Source organism: Pteropus vampyrus, unplaced genomic scaffold (assembly GCF_000151845.1).
Source record: "Pteropus vampyrus isolate Shadow unplaced genomic scaffold, Pvam_2.0 Scaffold122, whole genome shotgun sequence".
Lineage (NCBI taxonomy): Eukaryota > Metazoa > Chordata > Mammalia > Chiroptera > Pteropodidae > Pteropus > Pteropus vampyrus.
In genome coordinates this window covers 2,588,709-2,602,593 of record NW_011888903.1, presented here as the reverse complement: position 1 = coordinate 2,602,593, position 13,885 = coordinate 2,588,709, and the positions used below count along the sequence as shown (strand labels likewise).

The 13,885-nt window shown below is 37.9% G+C and overlaps 1 protein-coding gene across 1 annotated transcript in view; it reads left to right on the top strand.

The window, feature by feature from the left end:
• The window catches only part of PTPRM (protein tyrosine phosphatase, receptor type M), a 737,127-nt gene that overhangs the window by 577,042 nt on the left and 146,200 nt on the right, over nucleotides 1-13,885 (top strand). The window contains exons 15-17 of the mRNA XM_011366167.2: nucleotides 4,149-4,300; nucleotides 7,873-7,947; nucleotides 12,852-13,039. Coding sequence (XP_011364469.1) covers nucleotides 4,149-4,300; nucleotides 7,873-7,947; nucleotides 12,852-13,039 — 415 coding nt within the window. The remainder of the gene's footprint in view (nucleotides 1-4,148; nucleotides 4,301-7,872; nucleotides 7,948-12,851; nucleotides 13,040-13,885) is intronic.

Sequence of the window (13,885 nt, the reverse complement as noted above, 5' to 3'; positions counted from 1 at the left end):
ATTCATCTCCCTTGGATGGAACAGAATAGCTGAAGGGATCTGGAGTTGGGTATTTCCCTTCATCCAGATTAGTCTCTGATAAAACCCCAGCAAGTGAGGTTCTAGTAAAAAGTTTTTCTTGAGGGCAAGCTCTTTTAAGAAACATAGGATGCTCTAGGTGTATTTTTAAATGGTTACTTTCCCAATCCTTCTGACAGAGGCCCTAGGGGATTCTTTTTCTTCAGTCTTTACTGTGAGGATGCCATAGGGCTCCTGGAGGTCCTCCTAAGACTGGACCCCTTGGAGTTTATAACTCTCATTTGTCCACATTGACCTCCAGTAATACATCAATTACAATTTAGGTTTTTCTACCCCATTGCTGGTTCTCAGAGATTTCTGCCCATGGATTTATGGTCAGGTGAGTTGTGATTCTCTGTATCCACCTGTTTGTTTCTGTAATTGGAGGCGGGGGGAGAGGTTTGTCCTGTGACCTCAATTATCTGATAAATCTAAGAAGAGTTGTTGATTTTCAGTTTGTTCTGCTTTTTATTTGTTGTTAAGACAGAGCGATGACTTTCAAGCTTCATCCGTTTTTTGGTTTTGGTAGGAATTTTTTTTTTATTTATTTTTTATTACTAAGGGCCTTTGAGATTCATGTAGTACAAGTTTGGATATTTGTGGTCAAAATAGTTAAGCCATTTCTTAAAAATCAAAATGGAAAATAAATTTACTTGTGTCTTTAGATAAGATTGCAAAGAAAATTGCTTCCACTTTATGAGTTTCCCTGCACAAAACACTTTATTTCATTAAGTTCACAAAGTTTTTCTGACAGTTTTCAAAGTTTACACTTAAAAAAACAGATCTGAAACCCCAAGCCCATAGGATAAATAGAGCAAAAGAGGAAGAGAAAACTCGAATTTATTGAGTTATTCTCAACCCTCAATTCCAAATCTAAACTTCCTCAACTATCTGTAATTATGTACTACAGCATTTAGTGTGTATATGTACAAATGAAGATCCCAAGCAACAACTCAAAATCTTCATAACCAGGCAAGGTACTTTTGATAAGTAGGTTATAAAAAAATTCTCCTTATTAATGCTTTAGTATGACAATGATTAATTTAATTAACAAGCATATTGGATGCCACCTGCTTTCTGTAAAGCATTGGCTAGGTATTAGTAAATTAATACTACTTTTTCGAAGCATAATATTTAGTTATGGAGTGATAGAGTATTTATACTTGAAAGCAATTTGGTGATATAATGTAACTGTAAGGAAATGTAAATTAATGAATTACTTTACTAGAGATAGCACACTGTTCTAGAAATATCTCTAGAGAGATCTGGGGTGCAATCCCACTCCACCATTTGGACAAGTTGCCTAACTTCCTTGAGACTCATTTCCCTCATGCGTAAAACAGGAAGAAAGAACAGCTCTTACAAGTTTACTAGGATTAAATGAGATGACATTTATAGAGTACTGTCATATAGTAGTTGTGTATTATATATTAGTTTCCACTCTCTTCCATTACAATACAATTTTCTAAGTGCTGTTATTAATGGAGAGCAGAAGTGTCCACAAACCTGCTTTGTTTGGGCCACGTTGTAGTTTGTTTTTTAAATTTGAATTCTTTAACGACACAAAAGAGTTCACGTAATATCTGGATTTCTGGTTTCTCCTGAAATTTACAATGTCTGGGACCTCCATAGGTCATCAGTCTGTTGGAGCAGAGTCGCTGTTTCCTCCTTCCATTTCTCCAGTCTCCACCACTCCTTATCGTCTTACACCTACTTCACTCACTTATGTAATCTATCTGGCCCTGGTGAGATATTTGTGTTTGTGACATTTGATGCAAATAAAGTTGTGGTGAAAGTTAAGGTTAATGCAGAAAGGCTTGCTGGGAACATTGTGAACTGGACTTTGAAGAAGATTCATGGACATAGAACATGTGCTTAATGGACATGAGCTTAAAGCTGTTTGTCTCTGTCTGGACCACTGTTTGATTTGAACAGGCTCTCATGAGTCCTTAGGGGAGCTTCTTTTGTGCTTAAGGAAGATCACCACCAATGAAGTATGTAACATAACATCACTGAAATTAGTTCAAACATATGGAGGTTCAGAAAGGAGAAAGAGCTTTTCCAGTTCAAGCTTAGCTTATATTGGTGCACACATCCCCTTATCCACCACCACCTCCCACCAACAACACCAGAAACACATTCACTGTCATTTTCTAACCTGTAAGGATTAGAGGAATATAAGCAAGGAAAGACAAAGAGGAAGTCTGATGAACTTGACTTTGCTTTTCTTCATAGCAGAACAAAAAGAAATATTGAGGCATTTATCTGTATAAGTAAGTTTGAGGCAAATCAAAGAAATTCCAGCAAAATGGAAATGTATTGCCTGAATTATGGAATTAATTATCCCAGTCTGTTACTTCCATGTTCCTGGGGAGACCTGGCCTAAGAATGCTTTTCCAATGAGCTAGTAGATTCAGAAGGGGAGAGAAAGTATGTCATTGTTACCACAGCTGTGGAGCTTGAGCCTGGTGCTGCCGCTATCCAGAACACCTGTTGAGAACATCCGAACCCAGGCTCTGCCTCTCACACTAGCATGTTGGCTAGAGAAAAGGGGGCTCTGGAAAGACAGTCATGGCCTGCACACTTATGAGGGAGGAATGCCAGTGCCCAGAGGAGCCACATTGGCTTACTTTGCAACTTTAACATTGTCGTAGAAGTTATAGATTATTTTTATTTTTCTGTTTAAAAAGTGTATTTTTCCAACAACTTTTATCAATAAAAAGGGCAACTTTTAATGAAGCACTTCTGACTTTAAAGTATGATATTAGAAGATTAACTACAGGCAAGAAAGCATTTGGATTATGTGGCATTTGGAAATGATAATAAAGATTATCCAGATGGTCAAATGTTGTCAGTGCCTTACGTTGCATTAGTAATCACCTAATATGGAGGTAATTTTGATTATGTGACCTATTTCAAATTTTACTGTGTCCTAGGTCAATCAGAGTCAAGATAATTTACCAGAAATAGTAAATTTTCTTTTGTAAATGTTGCTAGGTGCTTAGGAAGAATTAAGATATTTTGGGACATAATATTATGGTGCCATGGTCCTCTTAAGCCTTCTCACTTTATACCTTCTCTTTAAATGTCTGTAATTCTGTTATTGTCTACCTTGGGTGCATAAAACAGCTTCCAGTAATAACAGCTATAAAAATGTGTCTTATCTGTTTATTTGTATGTCAGTTTCCCTTAGGTTTACAGCTCTTGTCCAGTTTATATGTGACTTTAGATTATGAACTTTCGGTGGTCAATGAGAAGGATATAGAGGTCAATGTTAAACTGCCTCCAAAAGAACTGGAAATCTCTGTCTTCCTCAGACTTTTGCACTCTCTTCCACTGAGGGAAGGAACAAGGAGGCTTACTCCACTGCTAAATTTTCCAAGGGAGCCAATAACTTGAATTTTTTTGCTTTCTGCTCTGTTGACAAACTTTGATGGGAACTAATTTGGGTTCATTTGAGATTTGGTCCAGTGTCATCTGAGAATTCAGGATATTCCCCTTCGATACTTCTGAGACCTGAGCTCCTCTCTTCTGCGTAGGCTCTGTGTGACAGCCTGCTCCCCTTAGCCACACACTCCAATTATACTTTCTTTACTCCTCGCCTAGCTTTGTTCTTTAGTTCTACCATATGCCTCTTAGATTCATCCTTAGATAATTAGAATTTTGTTTGGCAAATATTTACTAGAGGGATCTACTTTTTGACACTGGATATGGAAATATGGAAAATAATTTAGTAAAAGGTTATTTACTAGAAGCATATCAGTAAATACGTAATGATTCCGTTGTACTGCATCGAAACGGTCATTGGCCATTTTAATTTAGCTTATAGTTGGAAGAACAGAAACTAATGCTTTAGGCTGGCTGTACATTCCTAATATCACTGTGGATTTATTTGAAGATAAGCAGTGGGTGTTTTTCATCTCTGTCTCTCTGCAGCTGGCAGAGAACCTGATATCTAGAAGGCACAATAAATCAGTGTTATGGATGAATACGACTAATTCGACAGAAGTGTCACCTGGTTGTCAGTACACATGTCAACGCCCCATTTTCTATTCATATGCACATCTATATAATGAACTCTTTGTCCTAAGGAAACTAGCCAAGAAGCGGAAGGAGACAATGAGCAGCACCCGACAGGAGATGACTGTGATGGTGAATTCGATGGACAAGAGCTATGCGGAACAAGGCACAAACTGTGACGAGGCCTTCTCATTCATGGACACACACAATCTGAATGGCAGATGTAAGTGCACACATTTCTTGGCTTCTAGTACATCTCAGTGGTTTTCCAGAATTCCAGGTAGTACTGGAGATTAAAAAAAAAAACTCCCTAGAGAATTGTTAGGCCTTATTGGTTTCTCTGGGACCTTTAAACGATCCTGGAAGCTTCTCCATGTGCCATGGTTTGCTGAGCGAAACAGTATTGTAAAGGTGATGGGGCCAGAGGAGAGAGCGCAGTAAGCCACAATTACGTGTCTGTAAAGACTTAGAGAACAGTGACACAAAGCCTCTCTCCTCTCTAAGAAGGCACCTGCTTCTCATCATCATTTTTGTTTAGATCCTATTTGTAAGCTAACCAGGTGTGGAATCACACAAGAGAAACCTGTTATAAAACAGTTCACTAAATGGCAGTAACAAGTTAATTGTTTATTTGTTTAGCTGACAGTTTCTGCCTTTATTATAGGGCTATCAGTGGCAATTAATAAGTTAAACTGTATTTCCACTTTACAAGTCTTACACTTCACACCAGGTGGGTAAACCTAGCTCAGCTGATACTGTCTCATACTACCACCTGTGATCCAGGTACAAAGCATTATTTTAGGAAGCTAACAATTACATTGATTTTATGAAATACAAAAAGAACAGTTGTGTCCCTGGTGATCTCAGAGACCAAAAGTAAATCTTGTGGTATATGCCTGACTCTGTGGTTCATGCCCCTGCTGGATTCAAGGTCAGAGGTCTCTTTACCATATGAAATTTATGCCACAGACTGCCACTCACCCTGGCTGTGAATCAGGATGTTAGATGGCATGGGGATGGAATAAAAGTGCAGCTATCACCATTACTTTTATGTGTTTAATAAAAACGCATAAAAGCTGGAGAACTCCTGACTGAGAAGCTCAGGAATCTGATCTCTAGGGGGAGAGGGCTGATACCAGTCTCTACAGTGAGTGCTTGTGTCTGACCACCCATTTGACGTATTCTGATTCTGTAGCTCTCTCTCATCCACTCCTCCCCTCTCCAATCACCACACATGCCTGCTCCCATGCCTAGCCTTTATCTTACATTCAGCAAGGCTTTGTAGAGTTCAGTTGCCTATTCCTTTCTGTTTCTGGTGACTATGGTTGTCCACCTATTCCTACTTAGAAGTGCCATATTTATTTATTCTACATGCAAAGCTAGCCCGGTGGAACGGGAGTTCAAGAGACCCAGCTTTGACCCCAGTGGGCAGCCCAGCACTCCTCATCGGTGGCCATTGTTCTTTGACCTCTCCTGTCATTTTCAGTATAAGCGACAGAATCTGTGGTGCTTCAGTACACCACAAACTACATCCCATTTTCTCATAGAATTTTATCTGCTTTTTTGTAGCAAATATTATATTTTTCATTATATATATATATGTATATTTGGCACTTAACTTCCAAAATAAAGCAACTTATTGTGCAATTGTTTTGGGCTGGCATAGGAGAACTCCTTCCCACCATAGACAAGGTTAGAATTTTTGTAGTTACAATTATTTCTTGACTGTCAGTATGAAAGGGACCGCACAGATATATATTCTCACTTATTTTCCAAGATAACCCATTAATATTCTAGATTTTCTATTTCATGGTGAAATTCTTCACGAATAAATTTACTCGGAATTACCTGCCCAAAGAGCAGAGACCTACATAGGTAGTTTCTAGGCTTTTGAAGTTTGAACAACAGGGGATATTTGCCTCTGGACAGGAAATTTAATTTGGGAGTCACTTTTTAAAAAGTGAATGCATCTGTGGAAGTCCAAAAATGCTCATGCAGAGATGGCTACTGCAGAAACTGGCATCAGCTTCCATGGCTTATCTGCCATCAATAAAGCCAATAGAGGAAACACAGCAACAAGCATTCCATTTTCCCCCCACTCTTTGAGCAATGAGTAGGTCGCATCAAATTCTATCCATCAGGAGTGACCCCAATGGTAAACTTTATCATAATGCTCTCCTAATGCCTTTAAAATAAGAGCCGTTACTGATGGAGGAAAAGTGTACATTAAACCACTAGGCTTCCAGCCCCAAACCTATGACAAGTCTGGGAATATTTGAGATCTTTTAAGGTCGGGAGAAAGTGAGTAGCATTTAGAAATAAGACAATGAGAAATGAGACTAGAGAATTTAAAAATAAGCACGAGCACATTTATGAGAGCAGGGGATAATCTGTCCACCAAAGCAAATGGGAGCTATCCATAAAAAGGGGGGAAATAGGTATGTAGAGTGGGAATGGGTTTAATTTTTATAATAAAAGGCAAAAGTATTTAAAATATCTCTTTCTAAAAAAGGCAAAAATAAACATAGTTATTTTTATTTGCTTTTATACATTTTCACCAACCACATAAAAACGTCTACAGGTAATAGGCGTTATTCTTGCTGACCCTAGCATGTCTTATAGGTACTTAGGATTTCTGTTCTTATTTTTATCAATTGCTCTTTTTCTTTCCTGGCAGCTTACCATAAACATGCATTAGAAATGTGATACTTCCATATTTTAGAAAAAATATCTTATAAATGACAGCCTGGGTTCTGGTTCCTGTTCTGTTATTTACTAATTCTGTACTTTAAAAATATAAACGCGAGTAGAACACTGTCCTAAAGGAACTGCCCCAGGAGAGCTAAAATATATAATATGTCATCAGAATAAAGATAACATAGCATGTCCATAGGAATTCGGTAGTTGTTCCCATAATTACAATGATATAATGGGGTCAGGAACTCAGCATCTCATAAATCATATGCCTACATCAGAGGAGTTAAGATTCAGACTTACATTTAACCTGCTTGAACACTTAAGCACATTCAAATCATTTATCCTTACAATTTAATGAAATTAAAGTGTTTTTAAAGCACTAATCAATTAAGACATGAAAGCAAGTTAACAAAATAAAAATAGGAAATGCCTACTTTTGATGGAATCAGATAAATTAGATGAGATTGACTTTCTTCTTAATAACAGGAAGGGATAGAAAGTGTAATAGTTAAGTCTTGAGTGTTTCAGAGGAATGTTTCCAATAAAAATAAGTATTTTTATAAGGATTGAAAAGACAAATAGAACAATATGTAGGCATGCAGCTTTAAATATAGCACACATGAAACATCACCCTTGCTTTTCTTAGACCCAGTCATAGCATTGTGGAAAGTTCTCTAAATATCCAAAATACAAGGAAAAAGAGTATTTAGCAAGTATTAAAACCATGTGTAGACACATTCTCATACTCCTGGTTGTGAAAAATCAGTTTGGCATAATACTAGAATTTACAAGCAAAGGTTAGAAGTCTAGTGAATTTATAAATTCAAAATGGCAGCTGTGGTTATTGTTTTTTTTTCCTTTCGTTTGTGGGGTAAGAAAAATATTTTAAGTGACAAAAGAGTGTTTGTTCTCTAAAGTACAAATATTCCCCAGAGACAGCAGGTAATGGTAATATTTACCACGCAGACATCAGTAAACCTCTAATGTTTCTTCAGTCAAGTCTACACCAGCCTGGTATCCCTGTGAGTGATCCCAGAGTGCCATATTTTCAGGTATTGCCTCATTACAACTGCTGACTAGCTTTTCTCTTATTTACAGCTGTGTCTTCACCATCATCCTTTACAATGAAAACAAATACACTGAGCACATCGGTGCCTAATTCCTATTACCCAGGTAACAGATTTTTCCATTGTTTCATCTTTTCATAACCCCTCAACAGTCAGATTCAATCAGTTCTCACTTTGCTGTCCATGATGCTTTAGGAGCTTAATATGTTTGATATCTTATAACCCGATGCTTTCTGTGGCTTTCTTTGGGAATAATGGGGGGCCTTTCATCAATCATTTACTGTTCTTTCTCTTTTTACTTTCTCTGCATTGACCTGCTAATGATGTATGACAGACCCATTTGTGCCAACTGCAATTTTAGGTGAGACCATTTCCCTTTATCATAGTTTATTGCAGGTGTAATTTAGAAAGTCAGTGGCCACTCTGTAAGAGACTGGAGTTTTAATTTTATATGATGCAGTGATCGTAAGCAGGACACAGGGTGGTGGGTGGCCTGGGGTAGGGGTGGGGCATAGATAATAAAAAGATTTTCTCCAAACAGTCTCCACTCAGAAAAGGGTTTGCCTCATGCATGTTTAAAATGATACCAAAGGGTTCAAATGAACAATCCCAGCTCCAGTATTCTCCCTTTCTATGTTCTGAATTTAAACTCAGGTCTGATCCCAGGGAAAAACGCAGTATGTCATTACTCAGCTGTGTACTTCCAAAAGCTGAATTCTGTCCAATGTGACAGTCGTAAAAGTGAAAATAGCTTGTTATTTTCACTTATTGCTAAGCACTAAAAAATTCAATTTCAAAAATAGCATTTTTCTAATTATGCCAAATGTTATGCAGAAAATGATCACAGTAGAGTTTTGGCCCCCTACCCCTCCTCAGAGCCACTGAGGGCACCCCCAGCATTCCAAAGTGTCTGTCACACAGTAGAATTTCAAAGGAGCTGATGTTCTCAACAGTGAAATGACAAGATGGCACTTTATAATCACATGGTTTATTATGTATCAGATGTCACTAGAAATGAAAAAAAAAATGTTAAAAATAAAATGTGGGGCAGAATGCATTGAAAGTATAAAATGTTCCCAGCGGAGAGTTAAAGAAAAAAAATCTTGTTTGTCCAGTGCAAGAAGGGTGAGGAGAAATGTCATTACCTGGCTATGAAATAGCATTACCAAACAAGCATGAGCTGCTGTTGCATTTGAGACGCATATATAACCAGAGTGTATCACGGCTGTGTTCTCTTTCTACCACTAACAAATGACTTCAGGATATATAACTGTTCATCATAACTAGAGCTCCATCCTCAGCTGTATGACTTCTGCCTTCTAATTCTCTTTACAAGGGTTTATATCTTTGCAACATAATTTTCCCCCTGTGCTTCTCTTTTCTCTAAGTTGTTATGATTTTTCAAAGAGGGTGATTTTTTTTTCCTTATGGTGTTTTCTGGGCTTAAGCAAATTTGTTGCTTGAGGAAAAAGTGAACTCAGAAGTTTAAGAATGGGCATAAAGTAAAATTTTTGAATTTGCATCATTTTGGTGGCTAACAAAAACAAAACCCACTAAAGCTCTCACCTTTTACTACTAACTATAAGGAGAAAAAGCTGCATTTTTATTCTTTTCCTGAGTGAAGGGCACAGGCTAATCTTAGGCACCAGAACAATGCAATCTACATGCAGATGACATTTGCAGAATCTTTTGATAGGCGAAAATTTGCAATTTCTTTGTGTGCTGTGGCATTCATTCCGCAGTTCTTCTAGTAGATGGTCTGACCTTGGAGGAGCTGTGAGTGGGGAGGGCTGAGACGCCTATTGTCAGAGGGAAGAAAATGTTCAGATTTCTTTCACAGCAGGATTTAGATAAGCTTATTAAACAAATATCGTTTTTCAAAGTCGCTGCTTTGTTATTATGAACACTAATGACATCTTTTAAGTTGGTTAGGCTACTTTACAGAGAGAGAAAAATTTGAACAAACAATTGAAGAAGCAAAAATGATGTACATTGTGAAAAATAAGTCAGCCAGATAGACAAATAACTGTTACCATGTCTAGCTTACATATGTACCAACATAACAAATGATAGTTCTTGGGAACTGTTTCTTCCACATTACTTGGTGCAAATGTGAATCTATATATTGTATAGTAAGGGTTATTGAGGTTATCACGTGGAAGTGGAAAGAAGATAAACTGTATAAAATATATCTACATTAAGACAAGAATAAATGCTCATTGTGACTAGGAGCTTGGCGCAATTAAATCCTCTAATTCCTCCACTTTATAGTCTCACAGGCTAAGGTGCCCTAATGTGTAGAGCTTTAGTATGCCTTTACATTATTTTCTTGCAAAAAATAGATAGAATTTTAGATGGATGGATCAATGGATGGAACCTTCCCCGCCTCAAAAACACAGCATTCATTTCAATTCCAGATCTTTCAGCTGGTTTGTTTAAAATTCAAGGTAGTTGATTGAAGAATATAAGTAGAATTCATTCTTTGCTCTTAGAAAACTGTCAGAACTATTAATGAGAAACTTTATTTCTGATTTCTTCCTAGGCATAATTTTTAATTTTAAAAAAATTCGTGGATAATTCTTAACAAATATAGGAAATTAATGGCAAATGATATGTTTTATCAGCAATAATTCTTTTTAAGAAGTCAGAGGGAACAGATTAATCACTAATTTGGGTGCAATCAAGAATTTTACTAGTATAGGTGACCTAATTTCATAACAGATATTGCACAAGAAACTTTCTATTCCCTCTTTAATATCTAAGTACTAGATAATAGTACTCTTTTCTTAAATGTTCTTAGTAGTATTTAAATGCTTTAAGACATGTCCACACTAGTGATGAGGCCAAGATGTCACCAGGCAGTGGGAGATGATATATACAACGGCGACAGTGGTTGCAGCTTCCATATGGCTAAAACGTCTTAGCTCTGGATCAAAGCACTGCTCTGTTGCTGGTGTATCCACATAGAAGGCCCAAATGATTCATTTAGGGGAAGTTTGGAAGGTCAGTCCACAATGGAGGGCATTTAATTATGTTCATCCCAAAAGGTACAGAACTAAGGGAACGAGAGAGGCACAGGGGGGAAACTAATTAATGTTCCATTTATTTTAGTATAAAGAACAGACCTTCCTGCTGGAGTAGCTAAAAGCTCAATGGATTCAGTACTTCAGCAGGGATCCTGTATCCCGTTTTATGAGCTTGGCCGTTGCCAGCAAGCAAATCTGATGTGAAAATTTCCCAGTTTATTTGTGACTGTTCTAATTAAATGGGAACATAGGAATTTCTAAATGTCAAAGCAAATCCAAATGAAAAAAAAAAAAGAGTCATAAAATCAACTTGCCACCCTTTTTTATTTTGTCTTTGTGTGTTTAGCCACCTCGTAGTGATCCAGGTGCCATTTCAGCAGCAGCGACATAGCTACACACTTGTGTACCACCTTTCATACCATGCATCCCCAGGTGCTTTGCGATGCAGATAGAAGTGAAGTTCCAAAACCATGCCCAAGCTAACCAAGTGCCCTTGAACTAAATTTCTTTTGGAGCTGAACTTCTCAGTTTAAAAACAAACAAACCCCATAGCTGAATTCTCTGTAGATAAATAATCCGCTAATTTAAAAAAAAAAAAAAATTTGAACATATCCTTTCTCATGTTTTAATTTTTTTACCTGAAATTAATTTTGACTTAAAAGGTCTCATTTTAAGTGACTTTAGAATTATATTTTGATGAGACACATCCTCAATTATTAAACAGCTAAAGGAATTCAGTATCATAATGAGTTAACCTGTAGAATGTGGAAACTCTTAATGAATAGCACTTTCCTACATAAGACATTTTTAATAGCTACAATTTCTGTAGTTAATTAATCTAATTTGCTAGTAGTCTTCCATTAAAATATAGCCTCTTCAGGCTTATTTGACCAAGTTTTGACATTAATTTTGTAGTACAATTTGGTTGACTTATTCAAGAAATTCAAACGAGAAAATGTGTCGAGTACAAATAAGACTTATTTAGTCATTACTTGGTTCATGGGGGATGAAAAGCAATTATGATTCTATGTTAACCTCCTTTTTGTTATTGAGTGCTTAAATTAAACACTTCCATCCTAACATGATGGGAGAATTGAGGCTTTGCCCTCTGACCACCTATGAATAGAAAACTTAACTGTACAACTGAAGCACAACATAAAAAAATACCTGTAATTATTCACACAGTACTATTGCTTATGCCCTGTTTCCTTTTTCTCCTCCTCTTTTCTCCTGATATGTATCTTCTTAAAAGTGCCAATAAATGGTAAGTTCCCCCATTCACCCCATGGAAAAGGTGTGGAGGGGATGGGAGTGTGTGTCTCATCTGTAGATCCCGACAAAGCCAGCGGGTTCTGCTATGTGTCGGCCTGCATGTTATCTCTGTAGAACATTCCATGTGTGATGTGTTGGTCCACGGTATTTTGTCAAGCTTTCTGATCCCGGAGCATGCAAAGTGACTCATCAAAACAATTCCCTTTTCTTTTTCCCCTTCTCTTGGATTCCATGCATCAAGTCCATATTCTCATTGCTAGCTTTGTAAGCCAAACCATTTTGTGCACTTTTATTTTGCTCACAGAACATTTGTACAGAATTTATTTACTTCCTCATACAAACTAGTTAACTAATCTTTGGAAGAAATACAAGACTGGTTTTGCACCAGGCCTTGATGAAGTTTCAGACTGAAACTTCTATAAACTTTAGCACCCAAAGGCTAAAGGGTTCTTATCAACCAGCTTTGTAAAAGCAATATATCGTTTGGACTGCTTTGTAAAAAAGAAAAAATAAGATTTCTGCCTCATTCCTATCAATATTGCCAATCCCATTTAAATTTCTAAACATTTAACTTTTCTTTTTTGCTGAGCCATTGTAGGGATTATCGTAGCTAGAGGTCGAGGGGATGTCAGCAGCCGCTTCTTAGCATTCTCAGCGACTCTGATGTAGTCTGCTGATTCTCCCTCACTTTCTCCGTGCTTTCTTTTCCTAGACGAAACCCACACGATGGCCAGTGACACCAGCAGCTTGGTGCAGTCCCACACTTACAAAAAGCGAGAGCCGACTGACGTGCCCTATCAGACAGGGCAGCTCCACCCCGCCATCCGGGTAGCAGACCTGCTTCAACACATCACGCAGATGAAGTGTGCTGAGGGCTACGGCTTCAAGGAGGAATACGAGGTGAGCACGAGCTTGGCGCCAGGGCTCCTACTCAGCCTTCCTGGGCGTGATACCCAGGCCTGGGCTCCCGACTCACTCAGCCAGCAGGTGGGGCCCCGGGCACTGCCAGAAGGGGACCGGGTATTTCAGCCAGGGATCCATTTCTCCCTGGCAGTGAGATGTATTACTAGGAAGCGAACATATGTTACATGGAAGAAGGAGGACCGCTTCACCTTTTCCCTTATTCTGCACAAATAATGCAATGAACAGAGGCCTACCAGGCTCTCTTCCCCATTCTCGATCACTCTGTTGACTTTTCCTGTAATTAACTGTGATGTTAATTCCAAATAATTTTGTAGTAGCTATCTCAGGAAGAAACTGTCCACTTGAAACTATTATAGACCAACCAGCAATGTCATGTGGTAGAGATTAGAGGGACTGGCTAGTGTCAGTTGTTATTGTCCTGCTAGCCCAGAGAGCATGTCGCCATCCTGGGATCTAGTGCAGACAGATTTCAGGGGCATTTCCAGGAGCAATGATATTCTCTTACACTATACAAAATGTAGAGCTCACCCCTTTCACAGCCTCTGTCATTAGCAAATTCTGTTGGAAAGTCATTCAAGAACTGAAAAGAATGAATTGATTTGAAGAGGTCTGCTTCACAGAAGCCCACTATCATTTGGGTGTACAAGTAAGGGAAGGATTTCTCTTTTTACCTTATTAAAATTAGTTCACAGTCATTGGTAAAGATAAAGGAACATGCTTAAAATAAAAATAGGATTAGGTCGATATATAGTTTTTTTAATCTTAGAATGTGTTTCTGGTCCTGTATCTATCTGACTAGTTCACAGTTGGAAAACATCTTGT